The sequence below is a fragment of the Triturus cristatus genome, chromosome 6, assembly GCF_964204655.1.
Source record: "Triturus cristatus chromosome 6, aTriCri1.1, whole genome shotgun sequence".
NCBI classification, from domain to species: Eukaryota; Metazoa; Chordata; class Amphibia; order Caudata; family Salamandridae; genus Triturus; species Triturus cristatus.
In genome coordinates this window covers 146,187,794-146,212,445 of record NC_140589.1, presented here as the reverse complement: position 1 = coordinate 146,212,445, position 24,652 = coordinate 146,187,794, and the positions used below count along the sequence as shown (strand labels likewise).

Here is a 24,652-nt window from a genome sequence, read left to right as displayed (position 1 = left end):
TCAGTCCTTTTGATTGTAGAGTTTTCTGCCATTAGAACGAGGAAAAAGTGTAGCAATCTGACATCCTGAAAACATTTTAGTATTCCCAAACTTAAAACACTAAAATAATGTTTAAAGGCACTTCAGTAGTGTGTATAGACAACTATTGAAAAGTAATCTGGACGCTCATGTTTTAAGAATAGAAAAATAACTTGCATTACATCATATCAATTAGACAACCTTTATTAATGGAAAAAACTACATTTAAAAGATGACAAAAGAAAAACTGAATTAGAAAAGAATTATCTTGCAAGAACTGTTACACCGCTTATCTATCGCTTGCAGCGCCAACCATGCTTTTCATAAAAAGTAGCATTTTGTTTCCAGACAACAATAAGCAAGGAGTTTCACGATCATTGGTATACAATTGGAGTCAAACCTTAAGAACCTCCAAAAAAAAAAAAAAACCTTACAAAGTCAACAATGTTAAATAAAACAATTCTAAATCATGTATGTATTTTGCAACTTAGATCAACCTACAAGTGTAAGAAAATTCTGTGCCAGGCCACTGTCAATCTCAACCCTTTCAAATGGACAACAGGAAAAGATGACTTATAAACTTGCAAAAGAACAAGGATTATTGCTACACTAGTTAAAGCCGAAAACAGAATGTGTATGTGAATTGAAAATAATCCATAGAATAAAAATCACAAAATCCCACAATTACATACTGACAGGACAAGTGAAAGAATCTGCATAAATCCCAACTAAAGTAAACCTAACTTTCAATGGTCAATGTAGCATTTCATCACTCTTCAGTTGTAAAAATTTAGTTGGAAAGGGAAGACTGGTCGGACAACAAATCAAATGCTACAGTTGGTTCCGGTTGTGGTCTTTGGCAGAATGTAAGTAATGTCTATTTACGCAAACATCCTGGCATCTGTGGGGGGGGCGTACAAAGCCTCCTTGCCTGTTAGGCCAAAATTATCAAAAATTTAAACAGGCAAAAAACCATGGCAACACAATATTTACTAGGATTGAATTAACTAACACTTTGTCAGTCAACTAAACAAAAGTGATTTGCAAGGCTTAATTCTGCTCATACTATGTGAAATATTTTAATATACAACATTGTTGCCTTAAGCAAATCCCATTATTGAAGAGGAATTGACAAACAATACTTGTCTTTTTGATGGTCTCCCATTATTAAATGAATGGTACCAGCATCTTGGATAGACTTGTGTATAGTGGGTTCAATCCTTCCTGCCCTCAAATCCAATTTAGAAACGCCTCAGATATCCTGAACAACCAAGTCAGCAAAAAATATATATGTAACCTGTGTTGTCAGTATCGTGGTACATCAGAAACTTTAAGAGGGTTGAAAGTTAACCCCTAAATAGGTGGGAAACTGTAAAACTGCTACATATTAGAGAAATGGACCACCTTGACGTGTGCTTGATGAAGTGGCCAATGAAGTCTAACTGCTACAAGAAAAACTACAGTTCATCAACTTGAGCATTGGTTTCATTAACATGTGGAGGGTGTACCCTGCTTTCAAATTACTCTCCTTATTGAATGTTAGTTTATTAAAAATAGTCTGGGGAACCACCCAATAAAAACCAGTCAGCTCTTCACTTGCATGTTCTGCACACTTAATTCTTTATAAAATAAAAAAAAGGCCATCTATTAGGGGCAAGACAAAGCAAAAATAATTGGACAAATCACAGGTTTCAACTAAGACATGGTTCAACTTTAAAGCAATGACTGTAATGAATTTGCCAACAAATTCATTAGCAAATCTGTACTTGTGATGGGCAATTGAAATTCATATTTAGAGTTAAAACAATGCAGCATTGTACCCTTTTTGCTTGCTAGAAAAAAGCATAGGTTCCTTTACCCGTCTCTTTAAAGTTAAAGGTGTGACATTTTTAAGGGTGTCAAATATCTAGATGAGTTTACAGTGCACGCTTATGTAACATGGAGTTTTGTCTTTGACTTGGTGTTTTGTTCACGTCTTCACCTCTTCTTCGGTGGATTAGCTGTGCGTGGAGGCGTGACTGGACGTCCAGAATTCAATCCTCCATATTGATACTTTGCTTTCTTTTCAGATGGTTTCAGTATCTGTAAAAACATTTAATAGGCATAAAATATTTTTTTTTAGGCAATAGAAATTAACCTGAAGTATGAACTCCTTTGAAATTTGCTCAAGAGACTCAAATTTCAACATGAATGCAATTTTCAATAAAAGTGATTTGTAATGTTACCAACATCTGAAAAACAATCAAAACGACAAAGTTTAACATGACAACATTTTGTGCTGTTTAGGACAGCCAAACAGTCAGAAACAGTACCCAGAGGTAAACAATACATTTGAATATTTTTTTTTGGGGGGGGGGGGGGGGGGAGGGTTATATAGCGCGAATGATATACCCAAAGGTATCAGTGGTTTACATGAGCACCAATTGTGTTACAGACTGACACATTCACTTTTTTTCAAGCACGGGGAGATTAGGTGATTAACCAGAATCACAGGATATTGAGCGTCCTTGCAGAGACTGAAATCCGGTTCCCCAGCTTCGAAGTGGCTCGCTCTAGTCGTTAGGCCACATCCTCCATGTTCCCAGGGTCAGACTGATCTAGAAAATCTTGAGCAGTACGTCTGGAGGGCAGTAGGTGGAGTCAATCGGCTCCTCGTCAGCCACAAAGGATGTGACATTGCGGTGCCCATATAAGCACCATCCCAGCTTGCAGACATCAGTTTTTGTGCATATTTCTGCAACAGAAAACACGGCGCCACGTTACCTTTTTTTTTTTTTAAAACAATAAAATAGACCCTGTTGACCGGTGTGCAGAATCTAACTAGACCTTTTGGGGAAGAGACCCGTTAGCAGAGCAGGGAGTATCGGTAGGCTGGTGATGACTCCGCGGTTAGTCTCTCTACCACAAAGCATTAACGAAGGTAACTAACATGTTCATCTGAGGACCAAGCAGGCAAAGTGCTCGTCACACAGACCTGACTGTCGAGGCAACAGTGTTTGGTAAACGTATGCAGGGATGCCCACGTAGCTACCTGGTAGATGTCCAGAACAGGTACCCCGAGCATTAACGCAGTAGTGGTGGCCTTGACCCTGGTGGAATGGGCTTTCAAGCACCGAGGCTGTTGCTTCTTTGCCAATGCATAGCAGATCTCTATTCAACGCACAATCCATCAGGAGAGGGTCAGTTTCTGTGCAGAAAGCAGGCGGAGTGATGCTTTGACCTCTGATAAGAGTTTCAGAAAGGGAATTCACCTGGCATGATGAAAACCACACCACTAACTTAACCCAATACAGGCGTAGATGGTCTGGGTAGAGGGACACCTAACTGCCAAGATATCACAGACTTTGAGAGGAAGATTAAAAACCTTTAACTGTCGCTGCTCAATCTCCATGCATGAAAGTACAGAGTATGCAGGTTCAGGTGCAGAACCCTGCTCTGCTTCACTAGAATGACTTGGGACCAGTCGGTCCTGATCTTCCTATGAACTCAGGGCAATAGCTGTATCAGTGGAAAAGCATATAGGAGTCCCAAGGTCCACTCTGGGCAGAATGAACCTGTGCGAAAGCCACCTTGTAAACTTCTGCAAACAGAAGTGCAGACATTGAGCAAAGGCTCTCCCCACTCCTGGAACAGACCTTGCACCACCTACGGATGCAGACTCCATTGATGATTCACTAAGCAGTGTTGGCAGAGCTCGCCCACCCTAGCATTCAAGGAACCAGCCATGTGCTGGACATCAAAGATGTCCTGACACTCTAGGCAGGTGCAGTCCAGAGGCCCAGGGCCTACTGGTACAGGGTCCACGAATACATTCCACATGGGTTGTTGCAGTACCACATGGGAGTTGTGTCGTTCGTGAACACCTGACCCAGTCTCCCTTTGACGGACCGAAGTCTCAGTGCCAAGCGGATCGCGCTCAGCTACAACATACTGATGTGGAGCAGAGACTGTCAGAGACCACAGTCCTCAGACCTCCCACCTTTCCCAGATGGCTGCTTCAACCCAGGAGTGACGCATCTATCACTACTGTGAGCTTTGGGTGGGAACAAGAGAGGCCTACCGCTGACCCAATCGAGCTTTGTCAGCCACCACTGTAGGTCTTTTGCAGTTTCCGCCAATATCTCAAAGTAGGTTGGAAAGATTTCTATGAGGCCGTGCCCACTGAGACTTCAGATCCCACAGCAGAGCCTGCATATGCCATTCAGCATCCTTTACTAGCAGGATGCCACAAGGCCCAGCAGCCCCGGTCTCCCACAAAATCCAGAGGTTAAAGCATCCGATTCATAGCGTTAATATCCTGGACTTGCCACTTGGGAGGATAGGCACAGAATTGCACTGTGTTACAAAACCGAAAAGGGGGCTGGGAATGTGGGCGCACCCAACTTATGAGGGGTAAAAACACAATTCAGTTCCTACATTAAACCATATATCATTTGGTGCTGTGGAGGAGAAGGCCACCTGATCCTCCTCAACCGGAGCACAATGTTCTCTGAGCACACAAACTTGATGTTGAGGTCATGGTATTAATAGTTCTTTATCTGATTTTGCACTTATGCTTGGACTTTCCACTTGCCAGCACATGTTTCGTCATTACACTGTAGGACTTAACAGCAGACCTCATCAGGACTGGATACACGTGTTTGTGTGTATAGCTTCGTCCTCTAATGCAAGTAAGAAGAGTCTGTACAATATATTCAGCCCAATGATCAGGAGCAAGAGTATATTTGTTCTTTCAGTGTCCAAAAGTCTTTTATGTGGTCTGGTGCCGGAGTGCGCTACAGGCTACAATTTGGGAAAATGGCGATCCTGCAGAATATCAGGTCTATGGCGTAGGTGGAAAAAGCCAAAGAATGCTTTACCAACTTTGTATATTTTTTCAGGCCTACCCAAAGCAGACATCTTCGACCTAGACCACGAGCTACCACAGAACCAGCTCTGGGAATGGCCTGGAGATCTTCCTTTGGAATGGCACAGAGAACAGTGCAGGGTGTTCTTGTGCCGCACTGCCAGAAGTTTCAGCAACTGCTCCCGGAGTGCTTTCGGGTGCACGGATTGCACTCAGCGCAGGTCGTGAATGGATCCCCCAGGCACCAAAGGCAGACTAGGTGCAGATGCGACACCAACATCTGTCAATGGCAGTCGCCATATAGTTTAAAACCCGTAGTCTTCATAGGGGACATGTCCATAAATGGACAGAAGCAACAGCTCAAAAATAATTAGTCAAGAGTTGAAAAAAGTGGTAAAAAATAATTGAGGTAGCTCTCCAGATTCACGCTGCCTTGCGGATATAAAGGATCAGATGTTAGCGCGCAGGGATAGCTGACATATGTGCACTGCGATGTCACTTCCAAAGCGGACTCTGCTGATGCGGGGCAGATGGACGCCACCTACCGGTGCGCATAGGTGCTGCTCATGATTTTACAATCTAGTCTGAATTGAAAAAAAATATGCAGTGTAAAATGCCTAAATAAAAAGTGAAAAACATCAAACCTTCCTTTCATTATCTGGCAGATACCCATCAAGCAATTCAAAAATACTAATTGTTACAGCTTTTCAAGAAAAAAAGATCATTCACACTTCTCTACATCTAGTTTCCTAGTTGCCAAAAGAAAGCACATGGACTATTCATAACTAAGAACAATTGTTACTTACCTGTAAACAGGTGGTTCTCCAGTATTGGTGTCTTTCATAGATTCACATGCTTGAATATTCCCCGTCGTCGGAGTGGGAGTCCCACGGTAAATAATATAGCAATATATACAGCCATAATATATATACATATACATAAGTAATCATATAAAACAGAGATATAAGTAAGTAATAACATCAAGAATGTCCCTATATGAAATTTCCATAGAGATACATGGAAAGAGAAAAAAGACATTCGTAGTCTATCTCTGTCATTATGTTAGTCCGAACTCCGGCCAATCAGGCGCCAGCTCCTCTCTAGAACCTTCTCCTCAGAGCTCCTCACCTCAGATTTTCGTAGCACCATAGTGACTCAGAGTGTATGAGGAGAAGAGAGCCTCTGAAGGGAGGAGGGAGGGTCGCATGTGAATCTATGAAAGACACCAATACTGGAGAACCACCTGTTTACAGGTAAGTAACAATTGTTCTTCTCCAGTATTGGGGTGTCTTTCATAGATTCACATGCTTGAATATAGAATAGCTAGCAGTAACAATATCATTGTTTCCATGATCACACAGCTTCGAAATTGTAATGACAATCAATCTTCTTATGCATATGACAGTACTGAATAACTGTAACAGTATAAATGCATCATTATGTCAATTATAAATGGAAACAATATGGAGGAGGGAAGGAAGAGGCTCATCTTATTTAAAAGATTGCGAAGCACTGCCTGCCCAACTGCAGCATCCTCCTCGTTTAAAGTTGTCAAGCAATAGTGTCTTGTAAACGTGTGTCTGCTCGACCACGTAGCTGCTCTGCAGCTCTGATGCAAAGGCACTCCAGCCAATAAAGCAGTTGAGGAAGACATTGCTCTGGTGGAGTGAGCCCTCACTGGTGACTGCAATGGCTTGTTTGCCTTTTGATGGCAGAAGACGATGGCAGCTGAAACTTAACGTGCAATAGTTGGTTTCGTCACTGGACGACCTTTGTGAAAGCGTCCATAAACTATGAATAGTTGATCAATCCTTCGTAAAGCAGCCGTTCTGCTGATGTAGAATGTTAAACCTAGTTTCACATCCAGGGAATGTAATCTCTGCTCCGTAGGAGTTTGCGGATAGCAAAGAAAGTTCTTAAAATCACTGGTTCGTTAATATGACAGTCTGAAGGCACCTTCAGCAAGAAATTTGGATCTGTACGCAATACTACAGAATCTGGTTTGAACTGTAGGAAAAAGGTGGATTTATTGTAAATGCATGAATGTCACGGACGCGACGTGAAGACGTAGCGCCCGAAGAAAAGCCACCTTCCATGTTAGATACTACAACTCAACCTTGTGAATCGGTTCGTACGGTGGTCTCATTTGTTGAGCCAATACGATGTTCAGATGCCACAATGGAGGAGATTAGCAAAATAACCCCTAGACGAATTGATGGATAATCCTTGAAGAAACAAAAGGGAAGTTGAACAATCCTGACGGAAACGGAAAATTGCCGCCAGAAAAAACCCCTAAAGGTTGCATGAGAGAACCCGGAGTTAGCTAAATGCAAGAAGAACGGTAACAATTGTTCTGGTGTGGAGTGAAAACGGGTGCACCCCATTAGATGCACACCAGTGGGGAACACTTTTCCACTTTAATTTGTACGTTTTCACCGTAGAAGGAGCCCTCGCCTGAGCTAAAATGTCTCTACAGTCCTGTGGAGTATCCAAATGGGCAAATTCACAGTGCTCAGGTTCCAAGCTGATAAGCTCAGTGAGGAGGGATTCGGATGACCAATTTTCCCCTTGTCCATCGTGAGTAGATCTGCACGAGGCTGTAGAATGATTGGTTCGGATTGAGACAGTAGGAGTAGTTCTGAGAACCATGCCTGCCGAGGCCAACGGGGGGCTATAGAAGTAGATGGCAAGGTTGTCTCCGCATCTACCACAGAAACTCGAGGTACGAGTGGGATTGGGGGAAGAAAAAATGTAGTCAAACAGATCGTACCAGTCCATCAAAAGGCATTGCCCAGAGATCTTTTGTGGGGAAGCCAGCTTGCGTAATCTCGGCATTTCCGGTTCTCTAGTGTGGCAAAGAGATCCAGCTGTGGGCGACCCCATCGTTGAAATATCCTCTCTAGAGTTGGTTGATGCAACTCCCATTCATGGGTCGATGAGGAGGACCTGCTCAGGGAATCCGCCAGGATATTGGATACCCCCGGTCGATTAACTGCTGCATATCGTGATGCGATGGTTGATAGACCAATCCCAAATCGAATGAGCTAGTCGAGACAGTTTCGGAGATTTTATCCTGCCCTGCTTGTTTATATAGTGCATGCAGGTTGTATAGTCTGTCTGCATCAGGACTGATTCTCCTTGGATTAAAGGATGAAAAGCTTTGAGAGCCAGCAATATATAGCCATGAGATCCAACCTGTAGAAGTGCCAGGTTTTTTTTTTTTTGACATATTGACCATTTTCCTTTTATTGATAAAACCTCCAAATGAGCACCCCATCCTTCCAGAGAGGCGTCTGTTGTCATGTCTGGTACCATTGTCAGAAGAGAAATGCCTTCCGTTAGATTTAACGGTTGCGTCCACCACCTTTGCGCCAACTTCATCCGATCTGTGACGTTTACAACATCGTTCAAAGAACCTGTAACCTGGCGTTCTTGGACATCCAGTACTCCTTGGATGGGGCGTGTCTGTAATCTGTAATGAGGGATCAATGCAATGCATGATGACGCCATTTTCAGAAAGGACTTCAATATTCTTACAGAAACGGGTCTCTTTGATCTGATAAGGGTTACCAGTCGGAGATTTTTTTTTTTTTTTTTTGAAGATGGTCTTGGGAGAGAAGTGCCCTTGCTGACACTGTCTAAAGTTGCTCCCAGAAAATCCGTGCGATGAGAAGGCAGTAGATGGGACTTTGTGGTATTTATGGAGAGCCCTAAGGCGCGAAAACACCTCCTGTCAAAGATGTGTGTGTTGTAGAAGTTGAACTTTCGATTGTGATTTTAGGAGATAGTCGTCCAGAAATGGAAAGATCTGAACACCCTGGAACGTAGGACGCTACCACAGGGGCTAGCACCCCTGTAAACCCTCGAGGGGCCGAGCGCAGTCCGAATGGTAAACTTTGAACTGGAAAATCCCCTCGACCCACTCGAAAACGAAGAAATTTCCGATGTTGTCGTAGTATGGAGATATGTAAATATGCATCTTGGAGGTCGATTGTTTCCATGAAATCTCCTTGTGAAAATAATCGCAAGATCTCTACATGCGTTCGCCTACGAAAAGAATGTTTCTTTAGATACCTGCTGAGAGCCCTCAGATCTAGAATGGGCTTCCATTCCCCCTTCCTTTTGGTGATAAGGAAGAATCGGGAATAAATCCTTTCCCTCTTTTGAAATCTTGGTACTACTCCTATGGCTCCCTTGTGTTATAGAAATTGAACTTGTTGTAACAGTTCTTTGATATGAGCCGGTGGCAGTCCGGTAGGTGGTGTGGGTGGAGGGAATTCGATGAACTCCAAAGTGTGACCTCTTGCTATAATTTTCAAAACCCAACGGTTCCTTGTATGGAGGACCATTGAAAATAGTACCGATAGATTCGATCTCCAATTTTCTGGGACTGATGGAAGTCATGTCTCTTAGGAGTGTAACCCTTGTAAGAGGATTTTCCTCTGTAAGTCTTGGAAGACTGCTGTCGAGAAGTTTGCTGTTGGTTAGAGGAATATCGGTTTGAACCCTGGTTAGAAGGTCGATATTGATTGATTCCTCTTCGAAAATAGAGGAGGTGCCGCGTCCGCGTGCACCCCGAAAGGGTTGTTATCAAAATTGCAATGTGCCCAGAGAGCGAGCAGTATCTGTATCTTTCTTTATCGATTGGAGAGCTTCATCCACCTGATCTCCGAATAAAACCTCTTCTTCGTCATATGCCATGGTCTTTGACGGTTCCGGCAGTTGCTCAACTAGTGTTGACATATCCGCCCATACTTGACGGTCCTAACGACCCAGGATGGCCAAAGCATTAGCCGCTCTCACCATGGTGGAAGCCATCGAAGAGAATTTTCACCCTATGGCATCCAAACGACATCCACCACGATCAGGTGGTGCAGTGATCGTAGATGCAGGGTTTCTAGCCCGGCGTTGCTCTGCCTGTGTGACTACAGAATCTGGCTTCGCTTGACCAGTGAGGCACGCTGGTGCTCCTAATGGTGAGTTGTACCTTTTTCTCCAATCTAGGCACCCGTGCTGGAAGACTATGAGGCCTCCATAATCTTTTTGCCTTCCTCCCCAATAAATTCGATTATAGGGATTGTATGTGTTTGTTTAACAGGCTGATCTTTGAAATCGTACAGGAAATAATCCTTCGTTAATTTGAACGTTAGTGCTGTCCTATCCCTTAACTGGTGGAACTTGCATATCAACAGGTGGTGAGTCACCAGGTAGCACCGGAGAGGGAGATGGTGTTTGGGCATGATAGTTATCCCACTCCGCCATACCATCATCATCATCAGCATCGCCACCATCATCGAGAATCTCACCATCCTCCCTGTCCTGAGGAATTTCTTCTTCTTCTTCAGTATCATGAGGAGGTACTGTCCGAGTTGAAGAATGTCTCAGCGGTACTGTAGGTATTACCACAGAAAGTATTGGAGCCGGTACCGGTTCCGATATAGTTGTTGGCACCACTGGAGTAAGCGGAACCACAGACACTTGTGGTGATAAAGGAAAAACCGCCGATTATAGTTGTCACAACCGATTCAGCTAAACCTTCTTCTGAATCTTGATCTGAGTCAGTGGTAAAACAATGGTTAAGGAAGGCGGGAATCCTCCACCGATATAACCTCACCCGACCTTTGTCAAGTACTCGGTGGTAATGGTAATAAAGGAACAGCAGCAAAGGACGAAGTAGTCGCTGTATATGTCGAAGAGATTTGGATTTTTAATGACCTCTGTGCAGAAGTCGTCTTTTTTAAACCCTTATTTTTACCGATGAGACTGCAGTCAACGGGCTCTGAGGCATAGAAGGCTATTGAAGAGATCTTTGTAGACGGAATAGTCTACGGAACCATCGTCGACGGAAACCACCATCGAAAGATTCATTGCCGATGGAGCCACCGTAGACGGAGCCACCGTAGACGGAGCCACCGTAGACGGAGCCACCGTAGACGGAGCCACCGTAGACGGAGCCACCGTCGACGGAGCCACCGTCGACGGAACCACCGTCGACGGAGCCACCGTCGACGGAGCCACCGTCGACGGAGCCACCGTCGACGGAGCCACCGTCGACGGAGCCACCGTCGACGGAGCCACCGTCGACGGAGCCACCGTCGACGGAGCCACCGTCGACGGAGCCCTCGTAGACGGAGCCCTCGTAGACGGAGCCCTCGTAGACGGAGCCCTCGTAGACGGAGCCCTCGTAGACGGAGCCCTCGTAGACGGAGCCCTCGTAGACGGAGCCCTCGTAGACGGAGCCCTCGTAGACGGAGCCCTCGTAGACGGAGCCCTCGTAGACGGAGCCCTCGTAGACGGAGCCCTCGTAGACGGAGCCCTCGTAGACGGAGAAGCCATCTTTGAAAAAACTGGAAAGTTGAAAAACCTCACTAGCCTGAGAACTATGTCTCGTGGGCGACACAGCAGTATTCAAAGAAGAAGAAGTGGCAGATGTCATAGTCAGAGACATTTTCTTCTTTTAAGGAAGGAGTAGGTAACTCCTGTACACTACTGCGTTTTGAGGCTGTGTGGGAACGGCCAGAAGTAAAGTTTTCTACCTCAGAAAATTACTTCATATTTATCCTTAAGTCTCTGGAGCCACAACAAGAGACGGCCTTCCCTGTCTTTCAGAGTTTTTGTAGAAAAAATTCTACAGAATTTATATTCACCCACTTCATGGTAGGGTAAAGACAGTAAATACACTTACTGTGTGGATCTTCTGAGAATAACGTAGCTTTCCACAAAAGAACAAGGTCTAAACAAAGACTTCTTACTTGAAGTCATCCTGAAGAGAAAAAACTGAGCAGAGCTCAGGGAGACTCCCTTTCACACGACGTGCGGTAGAAAATCTGAGGTGAGGAGCTCTGAGGAGAAGGTTCTAGAGAGGAGCTGGCGCCTGATTGGCCGGAGTTTGGACTAACATAATGACAGAGATAGACTACGAATGTCTTTTTTCTCTTTCCATGTATCTCTATGGAAATTTCATATAGGGACATTCTTGATGTTATTACTTATATCTCTGTTTTATATGACTACTTATGTATATGTATATGTATATATATATATATATATTATGGCTGTATATATTGCTATATTATTTACCGTGGGACTCCCACTCCGACGACGGGGAATATTCAAGCATGTGAATCTATGAAAGACACCCCAATACTGGAGAAACAAAACACCTGTGATCGACAAAGATAAATATCACTTAATATATCTTCACACTAAAAAAAAAAAATATAAGAGCAAGCACATTCATTCTCTAACTAGAGCAGATGGGGAAAATAAAAAGCAAATGAAGGAAAAAAATTGAACGTCGCCTACTGGAATGTGAGTAGACACTGGCGCTGTACTGGATACTCTACCTGCAGGCTCAACTACTGAATATCCTTCAGGTGCTACAATGGATCTAGAAAGTTCAAATGGCTCTCCTGAGATGTGTTGCCTTGGCTCAGACTCCATTCTGGAATCTACTCAGGATATGACCTCACAGATCCCCATAAGGCACTACCCACAGCACAGCAATGAGGTCAGTTTATTTTTCTAGGCTATTCTAGATCTGGAGCTGCTCCCTTTTGAATAATTCCTCATTTTTTTCCTTGCAGTGATCATCATGTCTCCCCTGAAAATCTCAGGTTTAAACAGTGAAGCTCCTATCAAATGTTTTCCTTAGACTCTCACAATGTCAGGCTCTGTTCTTTAGTCCAACATGATGAAATTGTGTGAGAAGTGTGGCCCGAGAAGTTAAAGGCCATTGAGGAGCGGAATGTAAAGCTCTATTTGTTGTAGGCTTTAGACTAAAACTGGGCCCGTTGTTGCTTCAGAACCAGGTCCTAGTCGCACACCAGTTTTCCTTAGACCTTCTAAGCGAGCCACAGCTCAAGACAATTCCTCCAGGAAGTAGTACAAGATTAATCACAAGAGGGATTCTTGGCTTTTCAACATTGCTCCTGCACGTGGGGTAGATCCTCCTGTCTACTTTGTTAACAGACATTGGTCTTGAGGGAGTATTCAGAGCCTGTTTTAGTAGGAAGGCTACCACCACTGGCTTCAGGCCTAGAGTCCCTTGCTCCATTACCAGAATTCCTGGCTCTGGCCGCTGACCCTGCACTTATTGTGGTTTTACCCTGGTTACGCTCAGACTCTTCTGCTATACTCTGCTACACCTTCTGGCCAAGCTTCGGAGGGAGAGAAGAGGGGGGGGGGGGGGGGGGGGGGGGGGGGGGAGTGTCCCCCCCAATGAGCTTCTGTTGACAGTTCCAAACCCAGTACTGGTCAATCGCTTCCAGCCTCTTCCAGACACCTTCTGGAACCAGCTAAACCCATTTCTCCACCAAAGGCCTTGTTGGGTGATCTAGTCCCACTGATGCAGACTTTAAATTAGTTACAAAAAGAGCCTGCTTTTTCAAAATTGAAGGCCATTTTGGTCCAATCCGGAATTAAATTGCAACAGTTCATACAGAAAGTGTCCCCTTCTAATCACTTGCCTCCTTATGCGTATTTTGGCAGGCTTGAGGGACTTCGACTATGATCCAGACCCCATTCAGATGACCATTATAGTTTACCATGAATACAGCAGTGAGGCAGGTGATCTCCCTCTTACTGCACAGATTGTGGTTACTATTTGACCCTGCAGAATTCTGGTGGTTTTAATACCTTCCTGGAGCTGGTTCTGAAGTGTCCCTTGGGCCTTCAAATCAGGATGATTAAGTTGCCTTGGCCACCACTGTTCTGCACAAGTGATTGAAGATCTTTGAGAATTACCATGGAACAAGGTTAACATCACAGAAATTCTGCAGTCGGCCTATCTTTATTGATATGCCCTTTGACACAGCTAGCCTTTTTGGAAAGGCACAGACTTGGCGCTAGAACGTTTCTAACAAGGTCTGGCTACAGCTTGGTTCTTGGGGCTGGCTTCCCAGTTTTATACAGTACCACAAGTTCTTGGGCATGCACTTTCAACAGTACAGAAGGCATAGCAGCTTCAAGCTGGTCACACATTTTTATATACTGATCCTGCAGTCCCACAGAAGGTGCAGTCCGTTTTGCTTTGTGCTTTCCCTGGGCTGCGAAGGATTACATTTTGGCACTGGTAAAGGTTGGTTATCTGTCTGCCATTTCATCGTCTTTTTGCTGGATCGACAGTTGTTAGTCCTCTCGTTACTATGTTTTATTTCTTTTTTAAACCTTTGATTCCCTCTTCTCCCTTAGTCATCGGTCAGGTCTTTATTATGTCCCTGATTGGTACACTCTAAGCCTTTGCACAGCTGCTCTGTGTGACTGCTTACCATGAAGTCTGTGCTCTTATTGGTTATTACCTCGGCTTGGTCAATTAATGAGCTGCAAGCTTTGTCTGCTCATCCTCAGTTAATTTTATTTTTCAACAGGCAAACTGCTCACTCAGATTAAGCCTTCCTTCTTGACAAAGGTGGCAACCGTGTTTCTTGTGGGTAAGTGCATAACTGACAACATTCTACCTGTCTCTTAATCATAAGATACCATGGGCACCAACTCATCCTTTGCCTGGTAAGTTTTGTATGCTAAAGCTGATCTTGCTTGAGCCAAGATGCAACCACATTCAAGGGGAATATATAGGCCGTAGAAATGCAGATGTTCAAGAGCCATGCTAATAACTTGAGCAATGCTGGATCATGACTGAGAATTTCCACCAAGCTCCTGTATAGAAGATCTGGTTGACTGCCAAGGGAGATGTTTAAGGCATCCGATAAATGAAGGAGCACTGTGAACCAACACTTATAACGAGGCCTAGCAGGAACTTCAAGAATGACCCGAGAGGGCTCTCCTGATTTGGTTATCAGTCTGAAAGGACGTGGTGGAAGGCTTTATGCAAAGGTCTCCGACCAGGACATCATAGCGGCAGTCACTCTAGACCCTGGTTCACAGTTCTTGCTGGCAAAGTACTGGCATTTCCTGTTCTACATTGTGTTTTGAACTCCTGTGAACTATTACCCTTAATGACATGCCATGGTGGATGTCCCTTTTCAACATATCTTATATTCCTGACCAAACATTTTGGTAATGCACAACATCGTGGCAGTGTTGTCTTTTCTTATCAAAATCAGTCTGTTTGATATTCTTTGAAATATTCAAGACCTTTCTTAACCGCTATGTGGAGCTCTTTTCTGGACCAGCTGCATTCGCTCCTGTAGATGTGCGGAAAGAATTAAGGAAGAATTTGTGGTCAATTGCATAACATCGAAAGCCACCACAAAAAAGCATCATTCATCACTTGTATTTCACATTGAACGAACTCTGACCTGCAACCATCGTGTGTTCCACACCACTTCAATAGGACGCATGCGTAGCCTGCAAAAGGAGATGCAAGAGGACCACAGATTTTTACGTTCAAACTATAACTGTTGCTTTGCTGTATTGGATCCCAGGTGTCTGCAACTTATATACTCTCTCACAGGAAAGCTTTCCCCTAGCTTGTATCCAGGAATGCTCCCAGGAATTTGTTGATGACTTAAGGATTGATTTGGAAAAATTCAGAGCAAAGCCTAAATTGTGAAAGTCTCTGGCAAGTGTTACAGGACTTAACTGTGGTTAGTGAATCTCCTTTCATTGGTCTATTGTCTAGGTGAGGGAATACTTGACTGATGAGAAACGTTGCCATCTAATCTATGAATTTTGTGAATATTGTAGGATCTGACTTAAACCAAAAGGAAAGACACTGAATTGGTAGTGGCATACACCCATCTCAAACCACAGGAACCATACATTTTCCTTTTTGGAGCAGTTGTAGTACCTCTTAAAAGTGACCATTCTGAAAAATGGTTTGTGAAGAATGTTTAATTAAAGATCTAGGATGACACCACAGCCTAAAAGTGAAAAATCGGAGTAGAAACCCTTGTTTCGCTGGGCTTTATGGATAGGTTAGAGGCCCTTTGCCACCTTCAAGGAAAGTATTTCGAACTGCAGAGGATTAAAAAGTTGATGGTGGTCTTTGATAAACTTGAAAGTGTGGGCGAAACCGATAACGTCCAGTACTCATTTGCCCAATATTATGGAATCCAACAAGAGAAGCCATGCAAACTCTTTCAGCAATACGGCCCTGTGGAGGACTGTGGCTCTTGGTAACTGGGGCCCATTAAATGTCAATGACGTTCCAGTATGTGGACTAGTGAATATCCTGCAAATTACCAGTCTTTTTTTGCTTTTACTGAGAGGATCCTGAGGTGGTCCTGCTCGGAGGAGGATACTGAGATCTGTTCAATTATGACTGCAGTTGCAGTTGGTAAAGCTAAAAGTAGTAACTTCATATAAAACGGTGAGACCCCTACCTCCAGCTACTCAAAACTGCATTGGGCAGAAACGCCCAGCAAGTGAGCTGGTTCAGTGCTGACTCCAAAGGCTTCTCCACATGTTGTCAAAGTATAGCTTATCCATCAAAAAGGCACAACTAATATGCAAACTGAAATGAAGGCCAAAAGGAAACACTTAACCCAGCCCTAGTGTTAGAGTGCTGTAGCCCATGCCTTTTGCGGAAATAGAGTCATGGCTACATACACGGATGCGTCAATAATTGCGGTCAATGCTCTCCTCCCAGGATAGCTTTTGTCTCTTCCATCTTGGCACACTGAATACTTAGGCAATATCAGACCCTATCTGCCTCTCAACGGCTAGTGATGGCCAATGTATTTGCATAGTTTAGGAGGTTGCAGCGGATATGGAAAACCTATTACCAAAAATAATAATTTGTCTACCCTCATTCTAATGGAGAGAGTGAACAAGTTGATGTAGGATTGCAAAACCTCCACATGCAGTTTGCATCACCATGGAGTGAGCCATAGGATATCTTGTATGGCAAGAAGGGGTGTTCTCAAAAGCACCGTATTTTCTGCTCTAGCATGGCGGTAATGCGGAGACAGAGGCCAGAGCTTTGATCATTTAAAGAACCTTAAGCCAATTATGACTAATAATGGGAATGGAATAGACTTTTTCTTAAAGGCTCTTTAAAATTATATGGAAGCAGTCCCTCTTAATGACTGACAGGTAGCTCAGAAGGTTTGGGAGCCCCTTCCACTAAAGACTTGAAATGTACCATTATCATTTGGTGGTGAGGCCTAATGAGGTGGAGCTGGATCTCCTGTTATCCTGTGATGGACTATAAACTAGTTCCTCTTTTACAGAAGAATATGCATTCACAAGATGTACCCATGATGAGATTGTATGTACTGGTGGAACAGAAGTTGGACAAGGAGCCGATCTTGGTCCGGATCAGGTGTGGCTAGGGAAGAGGTAGTAGAGGAGGTTGCATCAGATTTAGAGGATACCTGGTGAAAATCTTTTCATGCAATGAAGATCAGAGATAAGGAACATTGGTGTCTAACTTCAGGGAGCCCATATATGAACTGTAAGAAAGTTATTATTTGGGGTGGACAGGTGTCTACCTCAAAGGATAGAGCCACCACCTGCTATATATCATCCATATTTAATAAAATAAACTTGTGCTTAATTCCTGGTAACTTGACGAATAACAGTCAGGCTTAAATCAAAGGCAACATGTAAAGTATTTACATACACACATACCTGAAAATGTCAACACAAAATTACACAATCAAATTTTAAAAATCAAAAGAAAACTTGCATGAAAAATGACAAATATCCAATGGGGGAAAAATGGTTTCAAGAATTTTAAAATATTGAAGTGAAAATAGTGCCAAGAAGCATAAAGCGCCAATGAAAGTAAGGAAATAGTAGACCAGGAACGAGGTGCGATTTGAGTCCTACTGCTAAGGCACCCTGGTTGGACTGAAAGTTTGGAAGTCAAAAAGTTAGTAAACATTTTGAAGACCCAATGCAGAACAGGACACACATTCTGAGAAGAAAAATCCACTCTGAGTGGAACACTGTTGAAATTGTAGCTGCCACCATGGAACCAAAGCTCAGATACCTGAAGCAGGTTGGTCCCTTCTGGAGCTTAGGACATTTCTTTCTTAACATTTAAGTCCAGAATTTGTCATTTCTTTCCAGAGGCACTGGGAGCCTTGACTGGGATGAGGTTGAAATTCAGACGTCATGGAAGTGCCGATTGAATACTTTTTCCTGCAGGACCCCTTAAATCTCTAGGCAAAATGTTTTTGAAAGTTTGCATACTTTCTTCTGGTGTCCAAACAACCACAAGAGTACAATTATGGGTCAGAAAGGGGCAACAGAAAAATTCCAGTTCAGTTCCAGCTGCACTGGGCTGGGGATTTTCTTAGGAGAAGCCCCCTTCAAGCTTGTTGTGTCCCCTGTAGCCACACTAGCTCAACCAACTGAATCTTGGTGCAGTCCCTCAGGACAACTCTTGGGTCAGAAAGCAGGCCTAAAGGTCCAGTAAGTGTTCAGTAGAGGGTTCTTGGGGATGCCACATTTATGCCTAGCATCTGCTAGCATGTGTGGGGTGACTCTTGGACACTGCCTAATATTGTGGTAAACGTTACCAGGACAACCTTCCCACTTTTTCAGCAGCTCCTTGTGCCCTACTGCAAACAATTCCACTGGGTCCTTCATTCTCAAAATCCAAGATGGGGGAACCCTCCTCCCCTTGTGTAAAGCAGTCCTCTGTGGTCGCTAAAAACCTTTTCTGGGAGGTAGCTTTCTTCCCACTGAGTTTGGTGCCAGCCTGACGAGAGGGAGACAACCTTTTTCATTATTCAGTTTTTTAACACTATTTCCTGGAAGATTAGCAGTCTTGTGACTTGCGATGAGACTCGAGCCAATAAATGCACTCCGTGAGGGGCATGTCTTTTTCCTCCACTGGAGCCGCGATTCCCCAAAGGGAAAGGATATAAAAATCCAGCGACATATTACAAAATGAATATCAAGAAGTTGCAGCAAAGCTCTGATGAGTCTCCTTTTCACAGTGTGCTGTAAAGTAAAAACATCTGAGGTGTGGAGGCCTGTGGCTTTCAGGGCGCTGACCGACTGAATTCTGAATCTTTCTTTGAGCTCATTTGAATCTAAAGTGTCAATGTTTACAGGCCTTTCAGTACTTTAAGGGATACTGCTATTTAAAGGTTACAGAGGGACTTTCAACATGAGTTGGGGAACGATTTAGGCATTTGATTCTATTAAGGGTCAAATTCTGGAGAACTCTTTCCGAAAACCTGTTTAACTCTCCTTTGGGACTCGCCAAACAGTCATTCTTGCAGTCACCCGACTTCACAACATTGCTTTAGTGCCTCTTTAGCCAGTCAAATGCTTAAGACTGGCTATAGTTGCATGTGCACCAATTTAACATGGAAGACACGTGTGCTAGTAAACTTCAAGAAACTACATGGTTACCAGTAGGAGAAGTTTTGCAACTTGCAGAATTATCTGGATTCACATGCTATGCATTATTCCACCATCTAGTGTTTGAGTCGGGAATTCTTTCCCATGTATGAGGCCAGACAGCGCCCCAGGTGTTCCTGTGCGTAGTCGCCATCGTTGAATTCTTTTAATTGTATTTTGGAATTTTTACCAAATTTTGGCGCCATTGTTCCTGCCTGGTTGCATTAGCTCCCATTTTTGGGGAAGCAGTTGGGTCGCAGGTGAATACAGAAATCTCTTAAAGCTGCAAAACTCCTCCAACTGGTAAATAACCAATTTGTTTTGCACTTTGAATCCTTTTCTGGATTCACATGCTGTAAATTAGATTATGTAGCGGTATCCCTTTCCTTGGGTTTCTTGAGATCAAATGAGGAAAAGTTTGCAAACAGGTGCTGCAGTAATTTGTTTGTCCCACTTGTGCTTCCTTGCTCATTTGAACGCCCACACATGAATGTTTTGCAAATGTGTTTGGGGATGCCCATGTTGCTGCTGTGCAAATTGTGTCAATGGGTACGTTTGCTAGGAACGCTAACGCTGCAACCTTATTTCTCAAGTGTGCCTTTAGGTGTGTGGGCAGGGTTATTCCTGCCCAAGTTGCAAGTTTGTGTTGGTTCTACAATCCATTTTGAGATTATTCCCTTTGTTACTGGCGACCCTTTGGGTGATTTTGCGAATGATACAAACAACTGATTTCCCTTGCAAATATCTTGTTTTTGCAGATACCATATTAAAGCTCTCCTTAAATCCAGGGTTGTTGCTGGGATTTTGCGCAAACAGAACTATGCGTAGGAACATGAGACCTTAGTGTATAGACCCAGGACCGACAAGCCTCCTACTCACTTAGAGGGGGGGGGGGGGGGGGGGGGGGGGGGGGAAGAAGAGGAAAGAGAGAGAGAGACAGATATATATATATATAGAGAGAGAGATATAGAGAGAGATATAGAGAGAGAGATATATAGATATATATATATATATATATATATATATATATAGAGAGATATAGAGATCTAGAGAGAGAGCGAGACCTACCCTCCCTCCCCTTGCACAGACGCAGGATTATTATTATATATTAGAAGATCTCTGGGTGTTTGCTGCAGACCCCATACCTCAGTCTATCAATGGTAGTTCTACATCATAGGTGCTGTCATGTTCTGCTCCCTGGAAAGGTCCCTCTCCAAGTGTGTGCCACCTATCCGTCTATTTCAATAAGACCAAAGTACGTATTCCCAAATCGCTGCATCTGTATGTTTAGTCTAGGTGATAGGGTCTGACCAGAACAGAACAAGGGGTATTGTTGTTCGACCTTGTTTGCAATGGTTTTTTTTGGAAACATTTTATTATCAGTAACAAAAATAAAATAATACAAAAGAAATAGCTGGGTACATTAGGCATTGCCTACATCATATAAGTCCAGTGCGGGTCAGTTGCACAGGTATAATATCACAAAGTGTTGTAAGTTACATACTAAGATATAGCAAGAGAAAAATTTTCAGAGCGCCGATCCCGGCCTTTGCTTCGCCTCCTTGTTGGACCCCTTGGGTTAATCGCTCAGGTCAAGGTCCGAGTCTGGTGTTGGAGGGGCACAGATGTTACCACGGAATGAGTTCCATCTACCCCATACCCGTGCCCACTTTTGGGGACACCCTCTGCGTATGAAGACTGCTTTTTCGGCCAGTATTGAGCTATCCATGTCTCGACACCATCGTCCCCTCTGGGGAGCCGTCGGTACCCCCCAGTGTTGTGCACTATTACGTTTTGCCAGCATGATCCCCAAAGTTGCCCAGTCTTGTGCCTTGTTTGCAATGTTGACTAAATCACAGGAACCTGCAAAGCATGAACACAACAGTGGGATCTCATGTGAAAATAACAAAAGAAGCATTTGCAAAATTAGCTAATGTAGTAACGTGCAGAGCAGCAGAGTCTGTAGTGTGCTCAGGCTAAGTTAGGGAAGAGGACACTGTCCCAAGGGCCACGTGACACCCTCTACTTGGTCAGGACGTCAACCCAGGACTAACAAGTCACTGGTAAGGAGAACCAAAGCGTCTCCGGCAGGGGACAAGTAGGATCCAAGATGCCAGAGCAGGACCATAATAGAAAGTCAAACTGAGAAAAGAAAATTTAGTATGCAAAATGTATACAATAGTGTACTCTCCGGGATAAAGATTTTGCGTGACAAGTGGAATGCCATGAGCTCCAGTAAGGCATCAGAACGATTGATATTAACCCATTCTGTGCTCACGACGGCCGGGAGTAGTCATGAGTCACAGTGGGGCTGTGCTCATGACTGCTCCTGGCCGTCGTGACACCCACCCATGGGGGAAGCGCTGGCGCTCCCCCCGTGGGACACAGATCTCCCTGCCTGTACCGGGGAAGGGCTTCCCCTGCCTCGCCCGCCACGTTATCAATGACGTCAGTGAGCAAGGCGCGCTGACGTCATTGATAGTTTCCCTTTATTTACCCGACACGCTGGAAGTCATTTGCTTCCAGCGCGTCGGGAAAGAAAGGTGAGTTTTTCACCGTGGAGGGTGGGGGTATTTTTAAAAAGGCATCGGAAGTAAGGAAAGGGTTTGCCTTTCCTCCGATGTCTTTTTAAAAAGCATTCCTGCTGCACGATCGCGATCGTGCAGCAGGAATGCTTTTTTTTTTTTCAAATGTCAAATTGGGTGGGGGAGCAGCCCCTTGGGGGTCATGTATGTAGTTGGGTCTGCCCCCCCCTTTGGGGGCCAGATTCTTTAATTATCAATATATTTTAAAGGCGTGTGCCACCACTGGGCCGCTAGGTTTTTTTTAAAAAAAAAGCCCAAATTGTGTTGGGGAGCGCCCCCTTGGGCAAGGGTCGCTCCCCTTGGGGGAGAAATGATTTTTTTTTTTTAAATTAGATTATGTTTTTGGGGAGCGGCCCCTTAGGCAATGGTCGCTCCCCTTAGGGGATCACTTATTTTGGCCGTTTCTGCCCCCTTTGGGGACAGATCGGCCTTGTGAGTCTAGGCCCATCCGCCCCCACGGGGGGCAGAAGCCATTACACACCAGGGATTGTTTTAGTGTTGTTGGGAAGCAGCCCCTTGGGCAAGGGTCGCTCCCCTTTATCGGGTATTGTGGTAGTTTCTGCCCCTTTGGGGGCAGATCGGCCATATGTTTTCGGGCCCATCTGTCCCTTAGGGGGGCAGAATCCAGTAGACACCAGGGCTTTTCAAATGTTGGTGTTGGGGAGTGACCCCTTGGGCAAGGGTCGCTCCCCCTTTATGAGAGTGAATTTTTGGCCTGTTTCTGCTCTGTGGGGGCAGATCGGCCTTATTCTTTTAGGCCCACCTACCACCTTTGCTTTGCTGGTGGATAGTATGTGGACTAGTGGATTATTTGCATATGCGATTGTAATGTTTTATTTTTCCTTTTTATTTTAGTGTAAAGCTCTTTGTGGTTTCGGCAGTGGTTCTGCAGTTTTGCGTAGTTGCATTTTTTTGGTAAAAAAACTTGTTGTATTTACTCCAAATGAGTATTGTCATGCATGAATTAATTTTTTTGCAAGTGGTGTCATAAAGGCAGCATAATATAGGTAGTGTTTTGGGCATGAAATTCTTTGCGATGTGTTTTGCATTCTGTGTAATTTTCTTTTCTAGTGGGATATTGTTGATCCTTACTGTGTCTGTGCAGAGTAGGTGGTGGTGATTCTAGCTGCTTCTGGCAAGTGAGTGGTATCGTTTTGGAGTATATAGGTCTTTCTGATAGAAGCATTTGGTCTATTACTTATTTTACAAAGTGTGTTTGTTGTTGTTGACTTGGTTACCTTTATTAGTAAGGATTATGGCTAGCCGTAGAATGACTGCTCAGCAGGTTGTTGGTATGCTGCTTGAATCTTCCTCTGAGCAGGACTATGAGACTGACAGTGTGTGAGGGAGAGGAGGGAGGGGAAGATTCAAGCAGCGAGTTCCCTCCACATGGAGTCATCGGATGATGAAGATACTCAGTGCGGATGAAGTGCCTGTTTTAGAGGGGGACACTGATGTGCCAATGGTGCAGCAAGAGACATCGGTATTGCAGCCTGAGGCTGCAAGGCTTCCTACTGGAAGTGCTAGACTCTGGGTTGATCCTAACATGGTGCAGCCGGTGTTGCCTGCCTTTAGTGTGGATTGCAATTTTTTTTTGCCTTTACAGTTCTTTCAGTTGTTTATGGATGATGTATTTTTGGCTGAGATTGTTGAGCAGACTAATTTGTATGCTGAACAGTTTGAGGAACCACAGTGCCACACTTAAGCCCCACTCTAGAGCTACCCGGTGGACTCCCACAAATCTGGATGAGATGAAGTTTGTGTTTGACTTTTTTGATGGGCTTGATAAGGAAGCCGTCCATGGCTTCATATTGGTCTAACCGTACCTTGATTGCAACGGCCATATTTCCTGCGATTATGACCCGTGATCGGTATTTACTTTTGCTTCGGATGCTGCATTTTGTTGAGAATACTTTGGCGTTGGCACGAGATCACCCTGACTGACAGTCTTTTTAAGATTCGGCTTGTTCTTGATCACTTTGTAGATCGATTTTCAGAGATCTATACTCCAGGGAAAGAAATATCTATTGATGAGTCTTTGGTCCTGTTCAAGGGCCGTTTGGTTTTTAGGCAGTGCATCCCTAGCAAGAGGGCATGTTATGGAATTAAGCTGTATATGTTGTCAGAGTAGGACAGGATAGGTTTTTAATTTCCGTGTGTACACTGGTAGGGATTCTATTATTGACCCCCCCTGGTTGTCCGTCCACTGAGTTTTAGAGAAAATTGTGTGGGATCTTGCTAGAGGACTGTTTAACAGAGGCCACCATTTGTACCCTGATAACTTCTACACTGCTGCGCAATTGTTTAAGGAATTGTTCAAAGTGGACACTTGCTTGTGGCACAATCCGCTCCAACCGTAAAGCTTATCCAAAAGAGCTGGTTTCCAAAAAACTTCAGAGGGGGCAGTGCAGTTCCTTGCGTAGTGATGAACTACTTGCTGTGAAATTTGTGGACAGGAGGGAGGTGTACATGCTGACTACCATCGATGAGGAGTACTTCACCTGTGGCTGTTTGGGGTCAGTTTGTTGAAGTACGCAAACCGGTGTGCATTTTAGACTACAATAAGCACATGGGTGGTGTTGATCGAGTAGATCAGAGGTTGGAACCTTACACTGCTATTCGTAAGGCGTACATTTGGTACAAAAAGTTGGCCATCCATCACTTCAATTTAGCAACTTTCAATGCTTTTGTTGTGTACAAGGAGTGTTCTCCTGAGTCAAAGTTGACTTTTGTTCAATTTCAGCATTCTGTGATAGGAAGCCTTCTTGTTGTGGAACAGGCAAGTGTTCCTAGAGTTGGAGTGGTGGAGGATGTGGCTAGATTGAAAGATCGCCACTTTCCTGATTTAATTCCTCCCACGCCCCAAAAAACAAAACAATCCCTGTAAGAGATGTAGAGTCTGCTTGCGAAGAGGTGTGCGGAAGGAGAGTCGTATGTACTG

The 24,652-nt window shown here is 44.1% G+C and overlaps 1 protein-coding gene across 1 annotated transcript in view; it reads right to left on the bottom strand.

Annotated features, from left to right (window-relative positions):
- Positions 1-206: 206 nt before the first annotated feature.
- The window catches only part of PPP1CB (protein phosphatase 1 catalytic subunit beta), a 355,283-nt gene continuing 330,837 nt past the window's right edge, over positions 207-24,652 (bottom strand). Inside the window, exon 8 of the mRNA XM_085610370.1 lies at positions 207-2,100. Within this exon, the coding sequence (XP_085466496.1) occupies positions 1,996-2,100 (105 nt within the window). The 3' untranslated portion in view covers positions 207-1,995. The remainder of the gene's footprint in view (positions 2,101-24,652) is intronic.